Source organism: Eulemur rufifrons, chromosome 5 (assembly GCF_041146395.1).
Source record: "Eulemur rufifrons isolate Redbay chromosome 5, OSU_ERuf_1, whole genome shotgun sequence".
Taxonomy (NCBI): Eukaryota; Metazoa; Chordata; class Mammalia; order Primates; family Lemuridae; genus Eulemur; species Eulemur rufifrons.
This window is the reverse complement of record NC_090987.1, coordinates 10,786,250-10,813,174: the sequence shown is the minus strand read 5'-3', so window position 1 is coordinate 10,813,174 and position 26,925 is coordinate 10,786,250. Positions and strand designations below refer to the sequence as shown.

The following is a 26,925-nucleotide window of genomic DNA, read 5'->3' as shown; positions in this document are numbered from 1 at the left end:
CTGATATTAATTTGTGCTTGTACATTCCCAGTGTGAGATAACTGTAATGTCATTTGTCTCCTCCTGACTTTAAATCATAGCTGTCATGCATTTTAATTCTCTCTATGTAATTTCAAGCCCCATGAAACCTTTTTCAGTGTTCACTTAGATTTTACAATTCCCTTGCTCTCATTCCTTCCTGTGTCTTAAGCATCCACCTAAGTACATTTTCCATCTAACTGAAGAATACTTGAATATTTCCTATAGTAACATCTGCCAGTGATGAATGCGTTTAGCTTTTATCTGGGAAAAAAAAGTTTACTTTGCCTCCAATTTTGAAAGATACTTTAGCCGGGTATGGGATTATAGGTTGGCAGTTACTTTCTGTTAGCTCTTTGAAACTATAGTTTCCTTGTCTTCTGGCCTATTGCCTTTGGTCCCTTGCATCATATCCTCAGCTCACCTGGGGTTTCTCCTGCAGGTCACATAAGTCATTTATGTGATTTCTGACTCACATCACATTAGTGATGTTCCCTCTCAGGTATGTGCCGCAAGACTGTCTACTCTGCCTTGGGGCCTTTGCTGATCCCACGGGAGTCTGCTTCATGTCCTTTGGGTAGATCATTCTGGGAGGGCCCAGCACCCTGGAGGCCGTGTTGCTTCTAACCTCAGCAGTGGATCATTCACTGGGGTCCTTTGCTGTTTCTCTCCACTCCTTTGCTCCTTCTTTTTGGGATTGCCTCCAGGTAAACTCTGTCATTCCAGACTCTGTTTTTAAGGGGAGCTCACACTGAAGATATCTGGCATCCATCATTTCACTCAATCTTACCATGGCTCTCTGAAGGTAATAGGCTTTTTCCCCTGACTGCTTTTAAGTTTTTCTCATTGGTTTCCAGAAGTTTTCCTATGATACATTTTGTAGCTTTCTTTGCATGAATTCTGCTTCTTGAATCTATAGCTTGATATCTTTTGATTTTAGGAAACTCCTGTTGTTATCTCCTCAAATATTTCCTCTGCCCTATTCTCTTGCTCCCTCTTCTAAGACTCCAAGTCCTCATATATTAGACTTTTCATTTTCACTCTGTCCCACACGCTTTTTAAACTTTTTCCTGTTTTCCATATTTTTTCCTCTCAGTGCTTCAGTCTTTTTTCTTCTGATAAAATGTTTTCTTTGCTGATTTTCTTCATGTTTCCCCTTCACTGATTTCCTTCACCTATTTCCCATACATTGGGTTCTTAATATTAGTTTATTTTACAGCTCTAGAATCTAAGTTTGTTGTTTTGGTTTTTTTTTTAATATTTTTCTGTACTCTTCCAAAATTTTCAGTCTTGTACTCATTGCCCATGTTAAGCACTGTTATCTGAAAGTCCGTGTTCAGTAACTTCATCACCTGGATTCTCTTTTGGCCTATTTCTGTTTTCTGTTTCTTTTGGTTTCAGTTGCATTATCCTGTCCCTTCATGCACCTAGTTATACATAGTACTTAACACAGCAATTCTTTCAAGATACAGGGTTATATTCCGAGCTGTAAGTGGTGCAGAATAATCACCAGAGTGTAGAGTCTAAAGGCAGAGTGTGCATTTGTTTTTACTCTTCTTAGAGATGATAAATGATATTAATGATAAAAATAGATGTGTACTGGATTATTTCTCATGGTATACTTTTTTCCTTAGACCTATCACTACACATTCTATGAAAAAACTAATACACTGAAGCTTCTTCATTGAAATGATATAGCAGGTTAGATTCTTTAGGGTAGATTTTCATACTTTCATAAACTTTTCTTTTGATAGCACTATTGGTACGAGTTGTTCTCCATTGGACGGGCTTACCATGCAATATTCTGAACAGAATGGAATTGTGGATTGGAGGAAGCAAAGCTGCACCACCATTCAGCACCCAGAGCACTGTGTGACCTTAGCTGACCAGGTATATGGGGGTTTGGGTTTGTTTTGGTGCCATATAGTTAAGTCATTGCAGTGTATTTACAAAGTTGAGTTCTGTAAGCATTCAGTTAGATAGTATATCTGGTAAGAAGAAATGAAGGATTATTTAAGTGTTAGGCATTATACTTAACTGGTATATATGATCTAAGCTCTTCTGAGACCTGAAAAAGTATATTTAGGTTACCTTTATTGCTCATGTAAAATTAGTATACCTTTTTATGACACCTAAAATGTTTATTCTAACAAGTGGATGTTCAATTGTTATGCCAAAATTTTTTGATCTTAAAAGAATTATTCACATTTCAATCACTACCTTGCTATTTATGATATAAATTTTCAAACTTCCTTTTCTTCATAAGTAGTTGGGCCAATTTACTGACACTTCAGAGTGTGATTAGGGAATATTTGCTTTCTTAGGAATTGGGTGTGATCATAGAATAGAATGTTGTCAAGTATGTTTAGTGTAATGTGGCATCACAGATACGGGAGGAAGTACCTGTGTGTGTGTGTGTGTGTGTGTGTGTGTGTGTGTATGTTGCAAATATGGAATGACCCTTCTATCTAGAAAATTGATTTGTTAACCTAATTACGTCTTTGGCCACAGCTCAGATCAAAATGTTAACTCTTCCTGGAATGTGTTTTTATACAAGCATATTTTGAGAAATTGTAAATTATTTCTGTTGTACTTAGCTAATGACCTATTTTCAGAGCCCATCTGATTCTACTTTCCTGCCTACATCCTCTCCTTGGAGTTGACAAAATTGTGTGTTGTCAGTTTTATCAAACTGAACTTTAAGAGAATACTATTATAGTAAACCTGTAACAAATACTAGTCACTTGACTGTGTTTTATTTTGTAGTCAGAAAAGAATTCTGGTCGATTTTAAAGGAAAAATAGAAAACAGATATTTTTTCTCATGATTAATATAGTATTAAGTATTTATCACCAAATATATAAATTTTAGTGGTTCAGGTAGGTAAATTCAAAAATAAGTTAGAAATCAAAATTTGTTAGAGTATACAACTGGAAATATATCATTTTAAAGTTTGTTACCAGAATGAAAGGATACCTACATCAGTATGGTTTACCTTTTGTCTGTTTGATTTGTCTTTTAATTTTTTCCACTAGCATTCTGCTGAAAAACGGAGCTTATCTTCATTAAATAAGAAGAAAGGAAAGACACAAATAGAGAAGTAGGTTCAATTTAATGTTTCCAGTAATAGAAATTGGTAAGGAGGCCGGGCGCGGTGGCTCACGCCTGTAATCCTAGCACTCTGGGAGGCCGAGGCGGGTGGATCGCTCAAGGTCAGGAGTTCGAGACCAGCCTGAGCAAGAGCGAGACCCCGTCTCTACTAAAAATAGAAAGAAATTATATGGACAACTAAAATATATATATACAAAAAATTAGCCGGGCATGGTGGCGCATGCCTGTAGTCCCAGCTACTCGGGAGGCTGAGGCAGTAGGATCGCTTAAGCCCAGGAGTTTGAGGTTGCTGTGAGCTAGACTGACGCCACGGCACTCACTCTAGCCCGGGCAACAGAGCGAGACTCTGTCTCAAAAAAAAAAAAAAAAGAAATTGGTAAGGAAAGACAGCATGTAGCATTTAATTATGGATACATTTAGTTTATATGGTATAAATAGTATTTTTTTCATTTGTTTGCTTTATGCTTTTAATTCTGGGCTTTTTTAGTTCAAAATATTAACATGTACAGATGATAAAAATAAAGCTGTTGTCGAATACTATATTCAGTTTGGTGAGTCAAAACTCTCACAACTCTAAAGGGCGAATCTTATATTTAGATTATTTCTTACTAAAATTTCTTTTTTTAATTTTTTTTTATTTCAGCATATTACAAGGGTACAAATGTTTAGATCACATATATTGCCTTTGCTAAATTTCTTTTTAATTACAAAAAAATATTGAGGGGAATTTTAGTAATACTGTACTTAATGTGTTTGGTAGAGAACCTTATTTAAAATGATACTATGTATGTTTGGTTTAGGGAGAAAGTTAAGAAAACTGACAACAGATTGAATAGTAGAGTAAATGGTATTCGACTCTCCACTCCTCAGCATGCCCATGGTGGTACTGTGAAAGGTAAGAAAGTTTATTTTTCTTTCAAATACCCATCACCTAAATATATTCAGCATGATACTTTATTAATAGATATTGAGCTGTCATGTCAAATCCTAATATCAGAAATTTACCTTGCATTGATGTGTATAGCAGTTTCCAAATTACATAATTCTGGAATCAATAATTAATTTAAGGAATATAAATCAGCCATAGAGATAAACATTCCCTCTGCTTCAGTCGTACTTACCCACCTTTTTCTTCCTCTCGTGGCAGCAGTCTCCCAACTTGTTTCCTTCTCAAGCCAGTCCCTGTTCCAGAGCAGGCAGGTCCTGCGGTCATGGGGGGTCTTTTCTACAGCTTTGGAGGCCTCGTGAGGTCTGGATGTGTTTTTATGGAAAGTCATACTTCAGAATATTGTTGACCTTTTCAAGATTTAAGAACTGTCCTCTGAGAAATTTATGGGGCTTTAGGAGAATTCTGATCCTCAGATTTTTTTTTTTTTTTTCTGTTTTTTTTTTTTTTTTTTTTTTAGTAGAGATGAGGTCTCACTCTTGATCACGCTGGTCTCAAACTCCTGAGCTCAAGCAGTCTCCCGCCTCGGCCTCCCAGAGTGCTAGGATTACAGGCGTGAGCCACCGCGCCCAGCCCCTCAGATTTTTGTTATACTGCATTTATATGGGTTCCATTTCCCCACCATTATTTTAAGCTTCCTTTATTTTTAGATTCAAGGTTCATTGGACTGAGAAGTGCCCCTTTTGCAGCTCCATTGTTTACTTTTCTGTATTTTGGTAACCTTTACTATTAATAGTAAAGATTAAAAAAGAATAAAAACCCACAGACCTCTAGGGGAATGTTCGGTGGGTGCCCCTGACACATTTATTGAGTAGTCCACAAATATCGTTATTTTAACTTATATTTTATTCTAACGTTAATACATTCAGTTGTGATGTAATATAAATAATCAGACTGTTTCTTAAGTGGAGTATATTTTTAAACTAGATATTTGGGTAGAGAGACTGAATAGTCATGAAAGAAAAACAGTTACCTTTTGAATCTAAAATCATCTGGCCAACTCATTGAATCAGCTGAACGGGGGGAAAAATGACCTGAGAAAAACCCATCTCATCTATATAAGGATCTAATTCCAGGAGGATTTTGTAACACTTTACCGTCTTTGAGGTTCCCTGTGGTGATGGCAGCTAAACAGATGAAGAAAAAGCTAAATAAAGAAGACAAAAGTTTCTGTTGGTGGACAGTTGGAAATTGCTTCCGCCACGTCTCCCTATGTCTGTTGCTGTCATTTTTTTTTTTTTTTTTTTTTTTTTAAGAGACAGGGTCTCTGTGGCCCAGGCTGGAGTGCAGTGGTGCGATCGTAGCTCACTGTAGCCTCCACCTCCTGGGCTCAAGCCATCCTCCTGAGTAGCTGCGACTGCAGGTGTGCACCACCATGCCTGGCTAATTTTTCTATTTTTTGTAGAAATAGGGTCTTGCTATGTAGCTCAGGCTGGTCTTGAACTCCTGGCCTCAAGTGATCCTCCTGCCTCAGCTTCCCAGGGTGCTGGGATTACAGGCATGAGCCACCACACCTGGTGTGCTACTGTATTTGTCTCCTAAAGTACATACTTAATTGGGTCATTTTCCTGACGAAATTCCTATCAGGTATATACCACCCTCCACAAGATCACTCTGGCTCTTGTCTCACATCGTTTAGGAACTACTGCTTGCAAAAGAGGTTTGTACTGTTCTTTCCTTTTTAGCCTCATTTCTAGAAGAGAAGCACATGGACTTTTATCAGACAGCTGTGGGTTTGAATCTTTATTAAACCTTACTTTGTCCTTTGTATGTCGCTGATTCATATATATTTACATTTACGGAGTGTAACTATGAGTAAAATACATCTTACTTATAGCTTGTCTTATTGATGTCACATGTTGCTCAGATGTATGCCAAGTCTAACATCTCAGAAACCACCTGTTTAATAATTTTCCTTTGAAATATTAAGGTACGAAGAACAAATTGCCTTGTGAGCATTCAGTAAACACAAGACATGTTTAAGGTTTTTTTCCTCTTAGGGAACAGCAGCTCATATAAAATGTAGATACTATATTGAAGCTGAAAATACTGAGTCCTGATTAGTAGGTTGTTTGGATTTTTAAATAGTGCATTCTGGCCTAAGATACGTATTATTTACTTTTAATTTTTTAAAATTTATTATTGATTTTAAATTTTTACTATTATTTTGAGCGATAATACATTCCTGTAGCTCAGAATTCCAAAAGGGAACAAAGTCAACATCCCTCACTGCCTCCCTCTGTGTTGTCTCCTCCCAGGAGGCTCCAGGTGCTATTACTCATCTGTATTCTTTGCAGTATATTTTCTTTTAAAACCCAAGCTTTTTGTCTCTCTTCTAAAGAGACTGTGCATTACCTCAAGTAGTTAATAGATCATTGAAATCACTCACTGTTCCAGGTTATCATTCAGGGTTTCTTCCAGCCCACTCTTCTGTTGCTGATTGTGACACCAGAAAGTTTGGGGGAAATGAGGTGATTGACCTCTCGGCATGTTTTAAAAGGTTTAGGACGATGTAAGGTCTCCAGCTTCTTTTCATATTTCAGATGATAGATGTAGTTCTGTTACCTGTGATTTATCTAAACAGTTCTTAACTCTGTAACTGAGTTCTGTTGTTTATAATTACCAATAACCAATATTTTTATTGATAAAATAGTGGCTTAGGTTTTTGTTTTTGTCTTAATTATGTGCAAGACTTCCCATCACTTGAGCCATGACAAAATTTAAAGTTTGCATTTCTTTTTAAAAGGGCAGTTTGTGGAATATCCTTTGGCATAATTATTTCACCCTCAGCGTCTACACCTGGATCAGATCACATTATTTCTAAGCATGAAGTTCTCACTCTACCCAATTCTGAAATACCTTCTGAATCATCAAAAAGATTACATGTAGTATAGATTTAGATTTAAGTATTTAGTTCTTTGAAAGCTGCAATTTAATATGGCAGTTTGGTGATTAGAATATCTACTAGCTAGTATAATGTAAAGAAAATAGTTTTGTAAATTATGCCCCTTGGAGAGAGAGCTGCTTTTTTTTTTTCCCCACCCTTCATCATATTCTGAAACTTGCTGTTTGAAGTTTTAAAGACTTCCACTACAGTTTCCATGCCTGAGTTTTGGTGAACACTACCCCAGGGGTTCCCTTTTAGTCCATCCTTTCTGTTTTGCGAAGAATATCTTGTTGAACCTTGGATTCTCTTAATCCTTGGATTGTTCATTTTGTTATATGCTGGTTGAAATAGTCATATTCAGGATTTCCGTACGTGCTACAGTTATAGTAGTACAATTTAATGCCAAGTTGTTTGGCTACTGTGGCACATTAGCTTGTCTTCAAATAGCCATTTGTGTTGACTTGCATCCCTTTCTTTGGACATGTTGTGACTGGTAATTCAGAGCCTGTTGCTTTGTGAGTGTTCTCCAGATTACTGTTCTGTAAAATTATCACTTGCCCTTGTAACTCCTCTGCCACTTTCCTTATGCCCTCGTGAGACTTTGTGCAGTTTTCCCTTGGTAGTTTGACATATAATTTATTACCCAAAAGGAATTAGTAACGTCTGCATTTCCTAATGACTTTTATTTTTCTTCAATATTCAACCAACATTTGAGTGGCTGTTCTAATCTAGGTCTTCTTTAACAATCTTAACACTGTTCTATTTCTACCCAAAAGACACAGGTTAGTCAACTGAATTGCTCATTACACAAATCATGTCTTTTTTCTTACACAAGTGATTAATAATGATTACCTTTTATTTGTTCTACCAGGTTGCCATGGAAGTGATCACTTATCTGTAGTTTTTAGGCACTCTCTGGAATCCCTTATGTGGGGATTTGTACACTGAATGTGTATTGGGTGGATGCTTGCTGTGAGGCAGGAGCTGTGCCAGCCACCAGGTGTACGGAAGTGAATAGAGCAGTTCCCTAAGTCTGGGCCAGCATGGGAATGTCCAATACTAGATACACCAGTTGTCTGTCCTTACGTGCTCAACACAGAGAGCTAGTTGGTCATAGTGGGGACAACACCCCAGTCCTACCCTACCTTGGTGTGGGTGTGGCCTTTGGGCAGAACTTAAGGGGCTACTCAGTCTACTAGATGGGAAGAATTTGATTCCTAATACTCAAGCCGAGTAATTTTAACTGCATAGACATTTTGGCAGTCCATTCTATTCTTGAGTTCTCTTAAAGAAAGAGTTTTTCAATAAGCTCTGAGGTATTAAAATATTACTATCTAGACTTAGTGCCTCAAAGTAATATTATTGGACAGACCCTACAAAGAACCTTAACTCCTTTTTGAAGTCAGTAAGATTGACTTGTTCTTCTGTACCTTTGCTTTAAGAGTATATTTGTCAATTATTTTCAATTAAAATTGTGGTTAATGAACATTCATCTAGATCAGAAACAGCTTTTTAGGTGGTTGTAGGAAAACTGGAAAAAAATTATAGCTACAACTAATTTCTAATGGTTCAATTTAGAAATTAAGATTTTTTTAAAATAGAGTTGTTATTTTTAGATGTGAATTTGGACATTGGATCTGGACATGACACATGTGGAGAAACATCTTCAGAGAGTTACAGTTCTCCGTCTAGTCCACGACATGATGGAAGAGAAAGTTTTGAAAGTGAAGAAGAAAAAGACAGAGGTTTGCTCTTTGGAGAGGGTAGAGGGGGAGAAGTGGGGAGGAGGTGGTGGAGGGAATGTCATCTCTTCAAATCAGAGTCAAACAAGGAATTTTATGTTCCTATAGATTCCATTACTGATTATAAATTTAATTGGTATAAGGGGTGTCACATAGACTATTGCCTTAGCAATTCCTAGCAATGTTGACTTTATAAGCTTATTTCACTGCATATAAAATTAAATGTAAAGAAGACAGGATCCTGACATAATACAGAGTTAGTATAGAAAGATTGAAAATGTGTGTGTTGTTAGATGTATGTATGTTTATACTTTTTATATCTTCTTGATTGATCCCTTTATCATTGTAAGAAACCCTTCTTTGTCTGTAGTTACAAGTTTTGTCTTAAAGTGTATTTTGTCTGGTAGTAATATAGCCATTCCAGCTGTTTTGCTTGCGTGGTACTTCGTTTTCTATCCTTTTACCTTAGACCTAGTTGTGTCTTTAAAGTGTATCTCTTCTAAGCAACATGTAATTTAGGATATGTTTTTTAATCCATTCTGCTGAGCTCTGCCATTTGCCCATTTATATATAATGTAATTACTGATGAGGTAGAATTTACATCTGCCATTTTGTTGTCTTCTGTATGTATCATATTATGTCTTCAATTCTTACTTGCACAGAGGCTTAAAGTCAGCCAGCAGTGAGAGCTTAGGGCCTTCTCGGTCTTCCCTGGGAATGCACACAGCCAAAGCATGATCGTAGCCTTCTGGATTCTCAGGAATATACCGAAGCTTTTCAGATCCCCCTCTGGACATCTCACTCCCTAGTTTTTCATTTTGTTTTTTGGTCAGCCTCTTGTTAGCCCCAACTGGTAATACTGCCTCAGGGAGCCTCGTTGTTAAACAGTTGCCACTGATTAATTATGACAAATGTCCTTTGGGTAAGAGGCTATAACACAGAGTGAGCTCGAGCTGCCAGACTGGTCAAATAGAACATGACAGTTCCTCGATGATGGGGCTTTGGGGTAACTCCAAACCTTTATTTCTTCTAGTGGCTGCTAGGCCGCTGGTTTTCATAGCTACCAAGTGGTTGAGGGACTGCTAGTTTCCAGGGCTACTTCAGAGCTGGAGAAAGAAGGAATTGGGAGTATGGCAAGGGAAGAACTCCATGAGGCTTTCTGTTCTTACAGATGCAGCTGTTTTTCTTAAACACTCCTCAGATAGCTGTAAGCCTTTAGTTAATTTTCAGAGTTCTTAAAAAGTTAATTTTGATAGTTTTTGATAGGGTTCTCATTGCTTTTATGGAGGAGTGGATTATTAGAGGTCCTTATTCCACCATTCTGATCTGTCTTTGCACATAGTAACAACATCTGATTAATAACAGTTTGGTTATAAGGTGGACCCATGCTGGTGGGCACCATCAAGTGATTTCTCTTGGGTCACCTATGGATAGCTAGAGATCCTTAGACCTCATCATTTCGGCTACATGCGGTTTCTCCCTGGGCAGTCTGCAGCACTCCGGGACCTTAGCTTCTGTATTACTGGGTCCTGTCTTAAGGAGCCATGCAATAGTGTTGCTGCGTCACAGGCAGTTAAAGTCAGTCTTTACTTTGCAGTTATTTTGTAGTCATACCAAATATAGCATGCAGTGACTCTACCCCCAGTTCTAATCTGAGGCAATGCTGCATTTCTGCTCTGCAGTTTTCCTCATGAAAGAAAAAAATGAAAGTAATTTCACAGAACTATTATGAAGCTTAAATGAGAGAATTTTTGTGCCTTACCCAGAATAGGCAAGCTTTGAGTATGTTTCATTGCACGTGTTCTACGTGATTCTGTAGGATGTACAGGAGATTCCGTGGCTCTTCTGCTCATGCTGCAGACATGGCCTGGTGGTTACAGTGGAAACTGCGCAGCCTTTTCTGTCGTCAGCGTGATTTGGTGGTCTGTATGGAGGAGCTTGCCCGTTTTCAGATGGGCTAAGTTATGAAGTGACAAAATAAGCCTTCCCTAAATGAAAGAAGCACTTAGGGCTCTCTCAAACCAGAGAAATATCCCTTAGTATAGAGAACTTTGATCATGTCTAGAATTCAGAGGGGATGAAAAGGCCACTTTGAAAAGCACATTGGCTGGCTTTGCTGCTGTTCTGGGTGGGGTGTGCTGGTGTTCTGTTTGGGACTTGATGCTTTCTGAAGTCGGGGCAAAACACGGGCAAGAGCTATCTGATCCCGCCTGGATGAGTCCTTACAGTGCTCAGAAAACCATCTGGGACCATTGAAAATTGTAGGGCCATTTACTTTGACTTGAGATTTAAACAAAGCGTATTTATATAGAAATTTAACTGACTATCTGAAAACATCTCAGCTTCTTTTAAACTTGTATTTTTTTAATTTTTTTAAAAAAAATTTTAACAGGCAGCTCAAGCAGAAGCTTCTTTTAAACTTATGTTAATATTTTTGTCTTTAACTCCACACTGGTGTGATGGTATAGATATAATGCTTTAAACAAGTTATTGCTTTTTGGATACTTTTTATTTTTCAAAGTTTAGCAAGAAATACCCCAATTATTAATCTATATTTGGAAGTTTATGCTAGAACCATTTACTCATTAATTAATTAGTTGAATTAATAACATTGATGTTCTGTGTCGGTAACTATATTTCATTTCACCATTCTTCAGGAAGACTAATTTGTTTTTAGTACTCTGTTTCAAAAATTTTTGACATCTTAAGGTGAATATGACAAGTTTCTTACATTAATTAAATACAAATATTTTAAGTACCTGGGCAATTCAGCATATATTTTTGAGCAGAAAAATTTTAAAGGCACCACATTTGACTGAATGATCTGTGTACACATCAGTGCAGTATCTGGGTTTATGGTGTTAAACATTGTGAATTAGATTTTATCTTTTGCCCCCTTTATACCAGAAGTCAGGACATCCAGGGGAAGGCTTGATTGAAGTTATTTCTGTATACAAGCATAAGAATGATGTAGTAGCAGAAACAGGCCAGGCACAGTGGCTTACACCTGTAATCCCAGTGACTCAGGAGGCTGAGGCAGGAGGATCACCAACACCAGGAATTTGAACCAGCCTGGGCAACACAGTGAGACCCCATCTCTACACAAAATTTAAAAATTATCTGGGCATGCTAGTGTGTGCCTGTAGTCCCAACTACATGGGTGGCTGAGGCCGGAGGATCGTTTGAGCTTAGGAGTTTGAGGCTATAGTGAGTTTATGATTATGCCACTGTACTCCAGCCTACGTGACAAAGTGAGGCCCTGTCTCTTTAAGGAGGACGGGGTGGGGTGGGGGAATGCAGTAGTAGAAATAACCGTGCCATTTTGCCAGTTTTGATTTTGGAGAAATGGCAACACTCTAATATTTTCCTGCTTCTTGTATTCTATCATATTTTATGATTAGTAGATGCTTTAAATTTTCTTTCTCCCATTGAAATATTTAGTAATAAGAATATTTATTTCATTCTGAGAAACTCATTTCCATTCCCTACGTTTAGATATTTGAGTTAAATAGTGTCTTGATTGAACTCTTTAAATTATGTCATTTATCTGAGATAAATTGAAGACCTTGGGTTTGACAGTGCAGAATCTAAATAAAGTGGATTGCCTAAAATTGATAAAGGTTGAAAGTAATAATTTTCTCTGTTATGATAAGGTAGTATTAAATAAATCTCTGTTTTTATACTGTGCTTCATTCAGTCTCCAAATAACCTTTTGTTTTGATTTTTTGTTTATATCCCCATATTTTTTAAACAAAGCATGTATGTAATGATTTACAGAAAGCCAGAAGTTAAAAGGTGGTCAGCTTAGACTGTTAGGAAACACAGTGGAGGGACACCTTCCAAGCTTCACAGTTCATTTTAGATTTACTTAAATTTTACTTCTAGCAAGAAAGATGGGAGTTATGCTTATGTCAATATCTATATTTGTGTGTTTTCTTTAGACACAGACAGCAATTCTGAGGATTCTGGGAATCCATCAACAACTAGGTTTACAAGTTATGGTTCTGTCAGCCAGACTGTCACTGTCAAGCCACCTGTTCAAATTGCTTCACTAGGAAATGAGAGCGGAAACCTTTTAGAAGATCCCTTAAACTCGCCCAAGTATCAGCATATTTCTTTTATGCCAACTTTACACTGTGTCATGCACAATGGTGCCCAGAAGTCTGAAGTTGTCGTTCCTGCACCCAAATCTGCTGATAGTAAAGCAATAGGGATGCTTGTTCCTAGTCCTGTTGATATCTCTGCAATAAGGGAGTCCACAAATTCAACCCCTGTTGGAATACTAGGGCCGGCAGCTTCTACTGGAGAATCAGAAAAGCACCTCGAATTACTGGCTTCCCCCTTACCTATTCCGTCAACCTTCCTTCCACACAGTAGTACTCCTGCTTTGCACCTGACATTGCAGAGGCTAAAATTGCCACCACCACAGGGATCTTCGGAGAATTGCACAGTTAACATCCCACAACAACCAAGTGGAAGTCTGAGCATCGGGTCACCAAACACTGCCTTTATTCCTGTCCATAACCCAGGTAGTTTTCCAGGATCTCCTGTTGCTACCACGGACCCCATCACAAAATCTGCATCTCAAGTGGTAGGACTAAATCAAATGGTGCCTCAAATTGAGGGAAACACTGGGACAGTCCCTCAGCCTACCAATGTAAAGGTAGTTCTTCCAGCAGCTGGCCTCTCAGCCGCACAGCCACCAGCTTCCTACACCTTACCAGGCTCCCCCCTTGCCGCCAGCGTGTTGCCCAGCCAGAACTCCAGTGTGCTCAACACAGCAGCACCTTCCCCCCAGCCGACGAGCGCGGGCCTCAGCCAGGCCCAGGCTACTGCTCCTCCTGCGGTTCCCACCCACACCCCAGGCCCTGCCCCGAGCCCGAGCCCTGCTTTGACCCACAGTACTGCGCAGAGCGACAGCACATCTTACATCAGTGCTGTGGGGAACACAAACGCTAACGGGACGGTAGTGCCACCGCAGCAGATGGGCTCAGGTCCTTGTGGTTCTTGCGGGCGAAGGTGCAGCTGTGGGACCAACGGAAACCTTCAGCTTAACAGTTACTATTATCCTAATCCAGTGCCCGGACCAATGTACCGAGTCCCGTTCTTTACTCTGCCATCCATTTGCAATGGCAGCTACCTCAACCAAGCACATCAGAGCAATGGAAACCAACTTCCTTTTTTTCTGCCTCAGACTCCGTATGCAAATGGACTGGTCCATGACCCAGTCATGGGGAGCCAGGCCAGCTATGGCCTGCAGCAGATGGCAGGGTTCGGGAGATTCTATCCTGTATACCCAGCACCTAACGTGGTTGCCAACACCAGTGGTTCGGGGCCCAAGAAGAATGGGAATGTCTCGTGTTACAATTGTGGTGTCAGCGGACACTATGCACAGGACTGTAAGCAGTCATCCATGGAGGCCAATCAACAAGGTAATCACAATAACTCCCAGAGGACTTGTTTTTGAGTTCACCCGTTTCTCCTTCCTTTCCTTACTGATCATGGGATTCTGTTGTAGCAGAAAGATCTGTTTGTATGTTCATTTACGGATATTCTGTTTTCAGTGACAAATCATAAAATACAACCGGAAAACCTAGTGTAGACCCAGGTCACACAGAGCACAAGGAAGTTCAGAGGAATTCAGTTTTCAATTAAGGAATAAACTCTACAGGCACTTTTCAAGGAATGTTATGGGAATTTACATTATTGTAATGTTAAATTTCTTGCTTGCAGCACTTTTTTTTAAAAGCTACAATCCTGTTTCATAGAGTAAGCAAAATTTTTAAATACTGAAAAAGTAGGAAGTAATCCAGGCATCCTGACATGTAAGGTTTCTAGTAACTATTTAGTATGTCTGCATAACCAGCTGGCCTCACGCATACACCCCCTGTTACACTTTTCCTTCTCAGCAAATGTTTAAAAAAAAAAAAAAAAAATCCAAGATTCTGTTGCATTTTACAGGAACAAAATAGTTCAGCACTGATTTGGCAGTAGGGGAATTTGAACTAAGTTTAATATTACTACCATCAGAAAGAAGGTGCTCATACATAGGTGTGAGTGAGATACGAAATTCACTGTCGACCTTTAACTGTTGTCTTTCACTTGCATTTGGCCTTTGTCATTTTGCCAAATCTTACCCAGGGGGAAAAAAAAAAGTCTTGAATTGGGAATATATTTACTTGGCATTCTTAAAAGAAGATCAAGTTTGATAGCTTTAGATTGAACTTAAAGCACAAACTTCATATTACTTTTTTGAAGTGATTTGAGTGACCGTTTTGGAGTGGTACTAGTGCTGAAGGTGCCTTGTGAAGAGCATGCCCATTTGCTATCTTGTAGTAGTGGTTTGTGATGACGTTTCCTTGTAAGCGGTGACTTAGCAGTTCTGTCTTTCCCGTTTTAGGCACTTACAGACTGAGATACGCACCTCCCCTCCCCCCTTCTAACGATACGTTGGATTCTGCAGACTGAGACAAGTAAAGCTTGCCTACTTAATACACTCAAGTGTGGGGAGTCATGGGGTGTGGAGGGGAGGAAAGGAAAGGTATTTTGTTTGTTTCTTTGTCTATACATTTCCTAGATTACTATGCAGTTGGGATTTTTCATTTCTCTGTACCGATGTCCAAAACAAGAGAGAATGCAATGCTTTTGAGCCTCTGGTCTCCTGGTTCAACAACAGGCTTATATGTGTGATACGTGTAATTTAAACTTCCAGACAAACTATCAAAAGGAAAATGTTGATGTGTGCTTTTTTTTTTTACACTGAATACTTGCTGTGTGCAATGTTTACTGAATCTTTAAAACTGTGTATTTGACCTTTTTTTACAACACTGGTGACAGTCATATGGTTTTGAAAAAAAGAAACTTTGCTTCTTCCCCAGCTTTTCTCACTTTCACCCTAAACTACACCTTTCTCCCCACCACCCCTCACTCTTTCCCTAGCCTGCGGCAGGAGTGGCCGGCAGTGTTCTTGTCCACACTTCTGTAAACTGCTCTGCATATAAACCAAGGGCAAAGTGTTTCACCTTAATCTTATGGGAGAAATCAAACTCCCAAAGTAGTGTGTATATATGTAAAAACAGCATCACGTAAATACATATATGCAGTGCTTGTCCACATAAAAATGAAAATAAGTGGAAGAGGGAGGAAGAAGTCAAACCATATGAAACTGAAAAAACAGGATGTATGAAATGGACAAAAAGCTTTTTCTTAAAAAAAAAAAAACAAAACAAAACTTTTTACTTCTATCATACTTTTTTAGCCTGTTGCTTCAGAGAGACACAAAGTGAACACACTGGTGTGAATGTTGTTCTCTGTGTGCTTGTGTTTGTAATGAGAGTCCACAGCCAGTTTTACTTGTCGTCTACCACCGTCTCGTGCTCAAAGAGACACTACTTGAGTAAAGATTTCTTCCCTTCCTATACCAACTGTTACAGTGTTATGTTGTGTTTAAATTGTGTGTGGTTTATTGCAATCCAATCAGAAGCTATGAGTTTCTACAAAAAGTCAGGTATCTGTTCCCTAACCTGTCTCTCATAACAAAGTCACTTTTATAACAGTTTACCACTATGCTTGATTATAATGTGAAAGACTGAATTCTGAGTGTGTTAAGATGGTATTAATCATGTCAGTGTCATGTCACTAAGTTTAATGCTGCTGTTAAAAAAAACAATTTTTTTTAAAAGCCAATCTATGTACTAAATTGCTTCCAGGTAATTTTTGATTTCCTAAAGTGCACTGAGGTTATCTGGAAGACTGGGTGTATTTTTTGGTGACTGCTGCATTCAACAGCGATAAACAGCTACCACTGTATAGTCATAGGTCTAAGGGGTTAGGGGTTTTGTTTTTCCATTCCTCAGTACAGAGCAGAAATGATAGATTTTTGTTGTGTGGGGTAATGTTGGTATGCAGCAGAGGAACTTAAATATTTGGTCTTGGTTCAGAAGCCTAACAGATTGCTAGACAAAAGAAAAAACTTGAAGAAAAAGAAGCTTAATGCTTCGTAAGTAGCATTTATATTTATAGCACCAATGTACATTTTGAAACTTTCAGGGGTAGGAGTTATGGGGAAGGGGATGGGGTGGGTGTGAAGGGGTAGATGAAAGCTTTAATTTAGAAAGAAAAAAAGTTCGAGTAAAGGAAATTATTTTGATTAAATATATTTTATTTGATCTGGGTATTTTTGGACCACATGATTAAATTAATTGTTAAACTGCAGTTGAGTTGTTCGAGTGAGAGTTTTGATAAGCCACATACGGGCTGATTGTGAACCACTTGCCAGTTGTACTTTATGGAGCTTATTTTATGATTTAAAATACTGTACTGTACATAGGAGGTATGTTACCTTCTCCTTATTTGTATGTTTACCATATACTTTGATATTTGAAATGTTATGTACTGGAAAGGCCACTTATATTTCTAGAACAGATTGGATTTTATGCAACCTTTTTTCCTTGAATTAACAGCAATAAAAAAATGAAAAACAGCTTAAGAATTGTGCCTTATTGCAAAGTCTGTAAAAGTGAAAGGACATCAAACATGGGGATCTTTTTTTTTTTTTTTTTTTTTTTTGAAGAGTCAACCCATTTCACTTTAACGTGGGCAGTGAATCCCAGCGTTATTTACCAGCAGGATGTTCTTCCTTTGTTCCCCAAACGACCTGACTGCCTAGGGCCATCGTGTGACCACTAGAGGGGGCCCCGCACGCAGTGTGTGTTGAGCACCGCTGCGTCCAGAGGCTGTGCTATCAGCAAGCGGAGTCCTTGTCAACCCAGAGCATGTCTCTGGTGTAGGCCACGCCCACCGAAAGTGGAAAGGACCTCATTTCTCGAACTTGTTAATGTGATCTTGTTAGCCAGGCACCTATCTCAGTACAATATCAAATGTCTTTTATTTCATTATAAATTTTCTCCTGTAATCCAGTCTGCAGTTGAGAGTTTTTACACAATAATTTACAAGAGGCTGTTGGGAGGCCCGTGTGCCCATGTCCTTCCCGTAGTCCCGACACAGGTCTGGACAAAGAGGCCCGAGCCCTCAGGCACCGAGTTACTGTCTGGAGCCATCTGGTGAATGTTCCCTCTGTGTCCAGCTGGGCAGTGAGTTTGAAATAGAGATTCCCTGATTGTTTACAGGGCATCAACTTTCGTTTTCAACAGCAAATGTGCACCTGTATGTAGTGTGTATAAGTCATGAGCCCAACTTCAAATTAACTAGAATGTCTCCAGTGTCGTTGCCTATGTTCCTGACCTGTCCCATCTGCCTCCTTCCTCCACAACACCAAGGTTACCACAACTCAAATGTTGCATTATTCCTTTGCTTTTTTTTTCCTCTCACATCTCTCCTAAATATATAGTTTATTTTTGCTTTTCCTGAGCTTTATAAAAAAAGGTATCCATTCGTACCTAGTTTTCTGTGAGTGGCTCTGCTATCTGATTTTATAGTCCTACAGTTTTCATTTTCATTACTTTACAGTAATCGAATTGGGGAAGAACATAGATAAATAATATATCCATTCTGTCAATGGACATTTGGATGATGTTCATTTTTTTGGCTACTACAAACAAGGCTGCTAGGAACATTTTTGTACCCGTCTCCTGATTCGTGTGTGCGAGAGTTCTCGCAGGTATTACTGTTGGGGTGCAGTTGCTGGGTTGTAAGACACGCACATACTTAGTTTTCTAAGATTTGCCATATTTTCCAAGTGATTGACACTCACACCAACAGTGTACGAAGGGACCCCTGAGTCCACATCCTGACACCTTCCCAAGTGGGTATATCCTGGTGCCAGGCCGGGGGCACGTGTGCAGCCTGGGTATCTGTGTGAGGCCCCGTGGCGGAGGCGAGTCTGAGGCGCCTTGCAGTGTGGTCAGGGAGGGTTGACAGTCACCCCAGGGGCAGGGGATGCACAATGATCAAGAATCGTGTGTCCCAGGAACAGAAATGACGGTGTGTTGTCGGGGAGGCAGGAGAAGGAGACAGACGCAGCTGTAGTCAAGGGAACATTTTGAATGAGGAACTCTGTGAGTGCCATAGATAAAATGGGGTCAGACTGGAGAATTTGTAGTTGATTGAAAAGTCAGAAGTTACCAAGTTCTAAACAGAAGGAAAACATGTTGATGATGGTACTTGAGGAAATTACTGGATGGATGCAGAAAGCCTGAAAGTTGAGAGACAGTTAGGGTGAGGCCTGGTTAGGATGGTTAGGGGAGGGCCTAGACTAAGGTGGGCAAGGCCAGGGTCGGGAAGAATCGACTTGGTAATGCCCATTTAGAAAGGGATGCAGGAGCCAAGTAGAAGGAACCTTGGAGCTCTGAGCTTCGTTTTCCCTAGATGTAAGATGAGATTGTTCATCTTAAATTATGGCTCCGAAGGTTAAAATAATATGTGGGAAAGGTCCAGCATAATGAAATAGCACCGAGAAGGTACTCAGATGTTAGCTGACTTCAATTTTGATGAACAGGACTGTGGTACTGTTTTAAGAGACAGGGAAGATGTGGAAGAGAACGTGTTCATCTGGGAGTGACGGTGATGGTTCTTTGGGCGGTGTGGTACCGGCATGGCTCGTTAGGTTAGGGTTAGTTAATCCTGCCCTATCCACTGATAAAGACATACAAAGTATTCCTTGCCCTCGAAAGAACCTACTCGGAGCTTACCAGTTAGTTAGTGGTGGAGATGGACCATACGTACATGCAGAGTGGTGTAGTTCTGATCTTTCAGTACCAAAGTAAAATGAATTCATTGCACCACAAATTCACATTTAATTTTTTATGTAAGCACTAAAAATCAAATTTTTCTGAGGAGGTTCCAAAGAGATTAAAGCACAGTGTAAAATATCTTTTTTCTTTTTTTAACAGGTAGCATCTAGTACTTAGGAGCAACATCCATTTGAGCTTCGAAGACACCTTTTTTCAGTTCGGCATACTGATTACAAAAGCCCTCTAAGGTTAAGGCAGTGAAACCACATGGAGGCAAGCTGTGACAATAGTGCGACCCCGTAACCCTCCCACAGTTTCATCTCAAAAGAATAAAGAAAAATGCTGACTCCCCCCACCCCACCCCACCAAAAGGGCTCATTTATTTTCAGAGAAATGAGTTTCGAGGTGTGGGGGACGAAGCGAGGAAACGGAGTGCTCTGACTTGAAACACGTCACGACATCTCTGCATCTTCTCTTCGGGGGGCGAGAGCAGCTGTCCCAAGGATGAATGGCTCTGGGGTCTGAGGGTTGGGTGGCAGATGTCACCTGGGTGTTTGCACTGCAGTGCTGTAGACTCTGCAGCGTGATCGTTTGCAGAGAGGGCAGGGTATGGAGGGCACCCTTGTCTTCTCCCAGGGACGCCCATTCATACACTGGCTTGCACAGCTGGGATCCCTAAGGTCAATCTAACATCAGTATCTTACCTTATCACTGCTTACAAATCACAGCTGTTGTGCCTATACATGCAAAAATAAGTTTTCTTTGCCATATCCCAGGGAGAAATGTACCTAATTCTTAAATGCTGTTCTCTGTTGAAAATACAAGCCCACTAGACTGGAACATGGGTACACATCTGAACTCTGTGTGTGTGCAAATGTTTACTGATCTTGGCAGCGCAGGGGTTTGGGGCTTCCCTCTTTCCTGTTACGGAGAGTGGAGTACATCACACGTGCAGGGACTGCAGGCCTTGGTCACTGGAAGCTCTTAACCCCAACATCCCCTTTTGTTCTTTGACATTTGGGAGTGGGAGGTGGGGTGAGGTGGGGGGTTGGGTGGTTCTTCATTGTTTTTCTTTTTCCTCTTGCAGCTCCAATTTGATCCGCTGTAAAAGGAGGCCTCAGCCGGCCTCTCACCAGAAGAAATTGCTCGTTGGAAAGCAATGCCACCTGGTGGGAGACAAGGACAGTGCAAGCAAGCAGATGCTATTTCCTACTGACCTAATTTAGAGAAAATTAAACGTAAGAGAGAAAGCGTTTGGGATTGTAAACCTGTGCCCAAAACCTTAAAGAATGCTGGCGGCTGGCTATAAAAGCAGTGTGAGCGGTCTCCTCGTTCAGCCATTGACATCTGAGTTTGTGTGTGAACACCTTAAAGGCGTGGATGGTTCTGTAGTTCCCTTTGCACTTTTCCTCTGTGTTCCTTTGGTCATCACGACAGTGAAAGGGATGGGATGGTCCCCCTCCCACCCCGTTTTCTGTATTAGGAATTGGGGGTTCAGCAAGATTAAGTGATGAAGTCCAGGCCCCAACTTCAGCTTTGTGCTCACTTCGCTGCACCACGTCCTGCCCTCACGGGTGCTTCTACGCTGAACCAAGTGCAGTGGCTTTTTAAAACTGGGTAAGATGATAGGAACCCACAGACGCAACCACCATGTGGCCTCTGGATTCCTACAAGGGCTAGACCAGGTCATGGGCACACCGGCAACCCAAGCTGTGTTCTAGCTTGTCAGGACGTCTCTTTTCTGTGTCTCTGTTGAAGGATTAAGGACATGGAATGGGAAAGCGTTTCCAGAGATAGGAAACCTCAGGACTTTTAGAACTAAGCTTTAAATATTTGCCTGTCTCAGATAAATTCAAGGAGTATCAGTGCTTGCTGATACTGAAGGTTTTAAACATGCACAGATACCCTCATGGGCACACTGAGTTTTGGTTTGCAAAGGTTTTTGTTATCCTTGTGTCTTAAGTCGAGGATGAAGTGAATAGTCCATTAGTTTTAAAACTTCAGAAATCAAGGAATGAAGGGGTGGGGCGCAATTGCTGATATTTTCAAAGCTCTGACATTCGCAAGTCAATTGTCCCAAGCACCCCTGTACCAGCCACCCCCCACAAAACACTCCAAAGGCAAAGAATCTCCGTGGCAATAACCGCAATCGTCCCCACCCCAGCAAAGCACTGCTAAGTGCTGAGAAAGCCACCAGGGCACCTAGCAGTCAGTCAGTGCTTGCTCTAGCTGGCGTAGTGGAGTTCAGTCCTGTTTGTTACATGGTGACTCACTCGTGCCCTGGACACCCTCATGAAACCAACTTGCTGGACGTGCGGTGCTGATCCTGGCTGTTCCCAGCACCCACCAGCACTGCGCATGACCTCGTCAGGCTGCTTTAGAGAAGGGGGATAGTAACGCTCACTTCCTAGAATAGTTTGCAAGGATTAAATCTGGCAAAATAAATAAAGCACTCAATGTCTGACACGTGGTAGGCTGTCAATAAATTTGTACTAACAACACTTGAGCGCACAGTGTGGGCCAGACACGATCAGCACATTTCAGCCTCACAACCAACCTGTGAGGTAGGTTCTCTGCCCCGTCTTACAGTTAGGGGATTCGAGGCACGAAGGCTGAGGGTCGCTGTCCAGGGACACAGAGCAATTAAGTGACAGTGCACCCAGGCAGTGTGGCTTCAGGGGCGCTGCTCTGTGCCTCCTTTGGATCTGTCTTATAGATACGTCAGTGTGGGTACAGACAGCCCTGCGCTGGGGTCAGGCAGGCGGGACTCAGGTTCTGCCTTCAACACTGTTGTCTTGAACAACTGGCCCTTTCTGGACCTTTCTTTTTCTTGTCTGAAAGCTATGTGGATGGTAAACGGTGATAAGAACTTGAACTCAGTGATCTCGTGTTCCTTTCAGTTCCAAAATTCTGTGACTCACTGGAAGCTTGCCTTCTCACTTTAAATGATTTATCAAGGTTTATAATTCTTTATCTTTATACTTCTTTCTGGCTTAACCGGTTTGAAGTCCTTATTTGGTGTGGGTGAGGAACACAAACCCCAGCTGTCACAGCGAGGCTGCAGGACAGGAAAATGTTCTCAGGTCTTGAGGGAAGAGCTGGGCGGAAGGACCAGCGGTCCCCAGGGGCAGCACAGGAGCAGCGCTGGCTGCTGGCTGCGTGGCCAAGGCAGACAGCAGTTTCTGTCCCTCCCCCTCCGTCAAGGTTTCTAGGCTCCTCTCTACCTATATGTATAGAGCTGTCATCTTCAGGGGCTTCTTAGTCAAAAGATAAAGCCATGTGACTGAGTCTCGTGCCCAAGCATGTGAGGTTAAGCACAGCTCTGGGATGGGCAGCATATCCCAACGGTTGGCAGACTGCAGCCCACAATCTAAGAATGTTTTTCCATCTTTAAATGGTTAAAAAAGAAAATTTTTAATGACACATGAAAATTATATGAAATTCAAATTTCAGTGTCTACAAATAAAGTTTATTGGAACACAGCTACTCTCGTTCCTTTACCTATTGCCTACGGCTGCTTTCATCCTGTCACAGCAGAGTTGAGTAACTGCGATAAGAGACCACGTGGCCCTTAAGGCCTAACATATTTACCGTCCTGTTACAGTAAAAGCTTGCTGGCCCCTGACATTTACCAGCCTTATGTAAATAAAGTTGCCCTTTGAAGTATCTTTAAAGTCCCAATGCTCTGGAAGGAGGAATTTGCACCCTCTTTTTTGGTGCTGTTTTTTTAGCACACTAAGCAGAAGTTAGTCCTTGGACACGTTCAGTTTAGCAAACATTGGCTGGGAGCTCAGCCCAGGAGGGGTATAACCAACCACAACACAGTGACATGCCGGGGACCACAAAGAAGGGAGAGGTAGATTCTGCCTACAGAGAATTGAAGGAGGATTTTTCAAAGGACATGTTTTAGTTGGGCCAAGAAGGAACAAATGTGATTTTCCTTAGTGATGCTGTGAGAGATGGCAGAGAAAACAGCATAATCAAGGTTGTATTTCGGAAAAGTGGCTGACATGGAATGTGTTGGGTCGGGGGCGATGAGAAGGCGGTGGCAGTAGGGGCTGGCAGGGCCCAGGCCGGGGCTGCAGGGGCCGAGAGGAGCGGGTCTGAAAGAATGCCTGGGTCTGCTGCACCGGATGGTTTTGTGGCGCTTGAGTGACATGTGGTCAGCCAGTGGTTCTCAAAGTGTGGTCCTTGGGCTGCCTGCAACAGTCACCGCCTGGGCTCAAGTGAAACCCAGACTCCTTGACTCTCCTCCCCCAAACCCATTCCTACAGAGTGGAGGTTTCCAAAGAAAACAGAGCCGCCAAAGAAGGCTGAGAATGAGAATTAAGAGACATTGGAGAAGATCAAGAGAATGTGCCCTGAAGACGATAAATAAAAGATTTCAAGGGTGAAATGGCGGTTGTTATTGCCTGGGTAGATAAGGAATCGTTCAGCAGTGGCGCTGGTCACCCAGGGCTGGTGTGAGCAGAGCTGGAGGGAGCTGTACTGGGGTGGAAGGGGCCCCACCGCCTCCTGTGTCCTGGTGAAATAGGGAGGCGGGGTGAGAGGAGAGGGACCAAGGTCTGGAACTTCTGCGTGGAGCAGGAGCTGAGCAGCCTGAGGGTCGACTGAGGTAGAAACTGAAACTTGAGAGGCGGCCAGTCCACACAGCACTGTTCCGGGATCCCTTTTTCCCTCATGATGTAGGAAGCTGGGGCGAGAGAAGGTTCGGTTGATTTGGGGTGGAGATGGTGGGTTTCCTGCCAGGATTTTGTGCCGATTTCACTGCCCTTGCTCATGCAGCTACCTCTTGGGAGCTTTCACCTCCCTTTCCTGTCCCTCTCCGACAAGCCTGTTTCTGTCACTTCTGGGAGCCGCATGCCCTGTCCGAGAGTCCCCAGTCAGCACCCTGCCTGCCTGCTCCCTGCAGCCACTCTGGGCCTTGTCCCAAGGGTCCTGCTGCCACCAGACCGCTCAAGCCTTCACTTCTCCAAGCTCTAGTTTTTGCCCCAGCTTCCAGGGCACTGTTCCCAGATCAAGTGGGAAAGGGACTTTGCCCCCAGAGACCCAAACCTTGTCCCCCAGTCACTGATCTCTGGTAATTCACATCAGTCACACGAACCAGAGGGAGAAGAGGGTCTCCTAGGCCCAGGGGAGGGGTGGTTTTCCTACAGATCGTGTGTGAGCACGAGCCAGCAAGCCGAACTCCATGCCCGAGCAGCAGAGGCCGACCCGGCTGCTTCTCTTGGACCTGACTCGTTTGGGTTATGGACGTATGAAAAGGTGAGTGGCCGAAATCTGCCTTTCTCTAATGGCAGGGGTGAGGGGAGGGAGGGCAGTTTGCTGAATGTAGAGACATAAATTCTCAGACAAGTAACTTGCAAGCATTTCACAAGGATTGATTAACAAATAAGTGACATTACGGTTCTACTCTGTTTAACCTCAATCTAGTTGCTAAATTTTTTGAACAGAACTATGATGTTGACATGATCAGCTTAGACTGAGTTTGAATCCCAAGGCTGCCACATACGTGCTGGGGCCACACAGCGGCTCCCTTCCCACTGGGGTGACAGTGTCCACCCCATGGGTTTGCATGAGGGTTAGTAAGATACTGCATTTAACTGTGGTGCTTGGCATACACGGAGCACAAACACATTGTCATACTTCCTTTTAAAATGTTTTCTTATTCAAAACCTGCCTTCCTATTTTAGGGCCTGTCAAAATTAGAAATGCCTTCCTTCTCTGGATTAGACTGCATTCTTTTGTGTTAGCTATTTTTATTTTACATATGCATAGTCATCCTATACATGCTTTTTATGTCTCATTTTTATAGTTGATGAGCCAATATTGATACTTTATTACTAACTAAAGTTCACAGTTCATTGGGGCTCACTCTTTGCTGTAGGGTTCTGTGGGTTTTGGCAAAGGTATGATGACAGTATCCTCCGTGACGGTATCATACAGAACAGCTTCCCTGCCCTAGAAGTCCTCTGTGTTCTGCCTATTCATCCCTCCCTCCCCCCAACCCCTGGCGACCACTGATATTTTCATTGACTCCATAGTTTTGCTTTTTCCAGAATGTCATATAGTTGGAATTGCACAGTGTGTGGCCTTTCAAGTTGGCTGCTTCCACTTGGCGATATGCATTCAGGTTCCTCCATGTTTTTTCATAGCTCGATTGCTCATTTCTTTTTTTGCCAAGTAAAAATCCATCATATGGATTTGCCCCAGTTTCTTTATCCATTCACCTCTTGATGGACATCTTGGTTGCTTTTAGGTTTTGGCAATTATGAATAAAGCTGCTATAAACATTTGTGTGCAGATGTTTGGACATACATTTTCAGTTCATTTAGGTAAACACCAAGGAGTGCAATTGCTGGATCTTATGTTTAATTGTATAGGAAACTGCCAAACTGTCTTCTAAAGTGGCTGTACCATTTTTGCCTTCCCACCAGCAATGAAATGAGAGTTCCTGTTGCTCCACATCTCCACCAGCATTTGGTGGTGTCAGTATTTGGGATGGTAACCATTCTAATAGGTGTGTAGTAGGACCGTTGTTGTCTTAATTTGCAATGCCCCACTGAAGTATAATGTTGAACATCTTTTCATATGCTTATCTGCCATCTTATTTGGTAAGGTGTCTGAATCTTTTGCTGATTTTTGTATTGGATTGGCTGCTTTTTTATTGAGTTTTAAGAATTCTTTGTATATTTTGGATACCAGTCCTTTACTGGATATATATTTTGCAAATACAATATTTTCTCCCAGTCTGTGTCTTGTCTTTTCATTCTCTTAATGCTTTTTTCTTTTTATTGCACTGAAACTGAAATTTGGGGGCACCAAGGAACAGAAACCAGTCATAGGGTTTTACTCTGCCTTTATTCTCATCAGATGCGATGCCAGGCAGTATCCAGTGGTACTTCCTTGAACATTCAGCAACGTACTAAAGGTGGGACGTCTGAGTTGGTGCAGCTTGCTTAGCGGAGGGTGTGGACACTGGGGACTTACAAGTTCTTCCCCTGTAGGGACAACTGGACACTATATGGGGGCTGGGCCAGTGCTGATCCCTTTTAGTACCTCCCCTGCTCAGGGGACAGAAATTGTAGGCCTACAGGACTTCCCCTTATAACATTGACCTTATTTGGGACACAAAGGACTGAGCTCCTCCCCAAGGTATTTATAGAGATGTACATATTAGAGGAACAAGTACTAGGTTTCCAAACTTAGAGGTTTCAAGCAGGGATCGCAGGTGTTGCCTGTCCTCTCCCCACTGCCCAGTGCAGATGTGCCTTTTGGAAGGCACATACAGACCTCGGCAGGGCCTTGGCAGAACAATAGACAACGGTCCCAGACTATTAATCCTGTCTGCTTCCCAGGATGGAAGAATCCTTCCATGTAGGATGGAAAATCATTACATGGCAGTGGAAGGGAAGTTCGGCTCATGGAGGGCTTTTCCTGTGGGTCTCCAGAACATTTCTCCCACCGTACCTGCCTCCTGGTAACACAATGTCCTGATGCTTTAGAATAGCTAAGTGTCTTCTCAGGAGT

At 41.6% G+C, this 26,925-nt stretch overlaps 1 protein-coding gene across 4 annotated transcripts in view; it reads left to right on the top strand.

The window, feature by feature from the left end:
* ZCCHC2 (zinc finger CCHC-type containing 2) overlaps positions 1 to 23,783 on the top strand; it is a 60,292-nt gene extending 36,509 nt beyond the window's left edge. The window contains exons 9-16 of one of the 4 annotated variants that reach the window (XR_011233590.1): positions 1,773 to 1,908; positions 3,054 to 3,118; positions 3,930 to 4,024; positions 8,579 to 8,707; positions 12,646 to 14,136; positions 15,105 to 15,177; positions 20,483 to 20,633; positions 23,670 to 23,783. Coding sequence is in view for 1 of the 4 variants with exons in the window: in XM_069468354.1 (XP_069324455.1) it covers positions 1,773 to 1,908; positions 3,054 to 3,118; positions 3,930 to 4,024; positions 8,579 to 8,707; positions 12,646 to 14,136; positions 15,105 to 15,172 (1,984 nt within the window). In the remaining 3 variants the exon portion in view is untranslated. Of the gene's footprint in view, positions 1 to 1,772; positions 1,909 to 3,053; positions 3,119 to 3,929; positions 4,025 to 8,578; positions 8,708 to 12,645; positions 14,137 to 15,104; positions 17,187 to 17,276; positions 18,058 to 19,554; positions 20,436 to 20,482; positions 20,634 to 23,669 lie in introns of those variants that run through there. The other 3 variants (XR_011233588.1, XR_011233589.1, XM_069468354.1) reach the window with 3 other exon arrangements.
* The last annotated feature ends 3,142 nt before the right edge of the window (positions 23,784 to 26,925 follow it).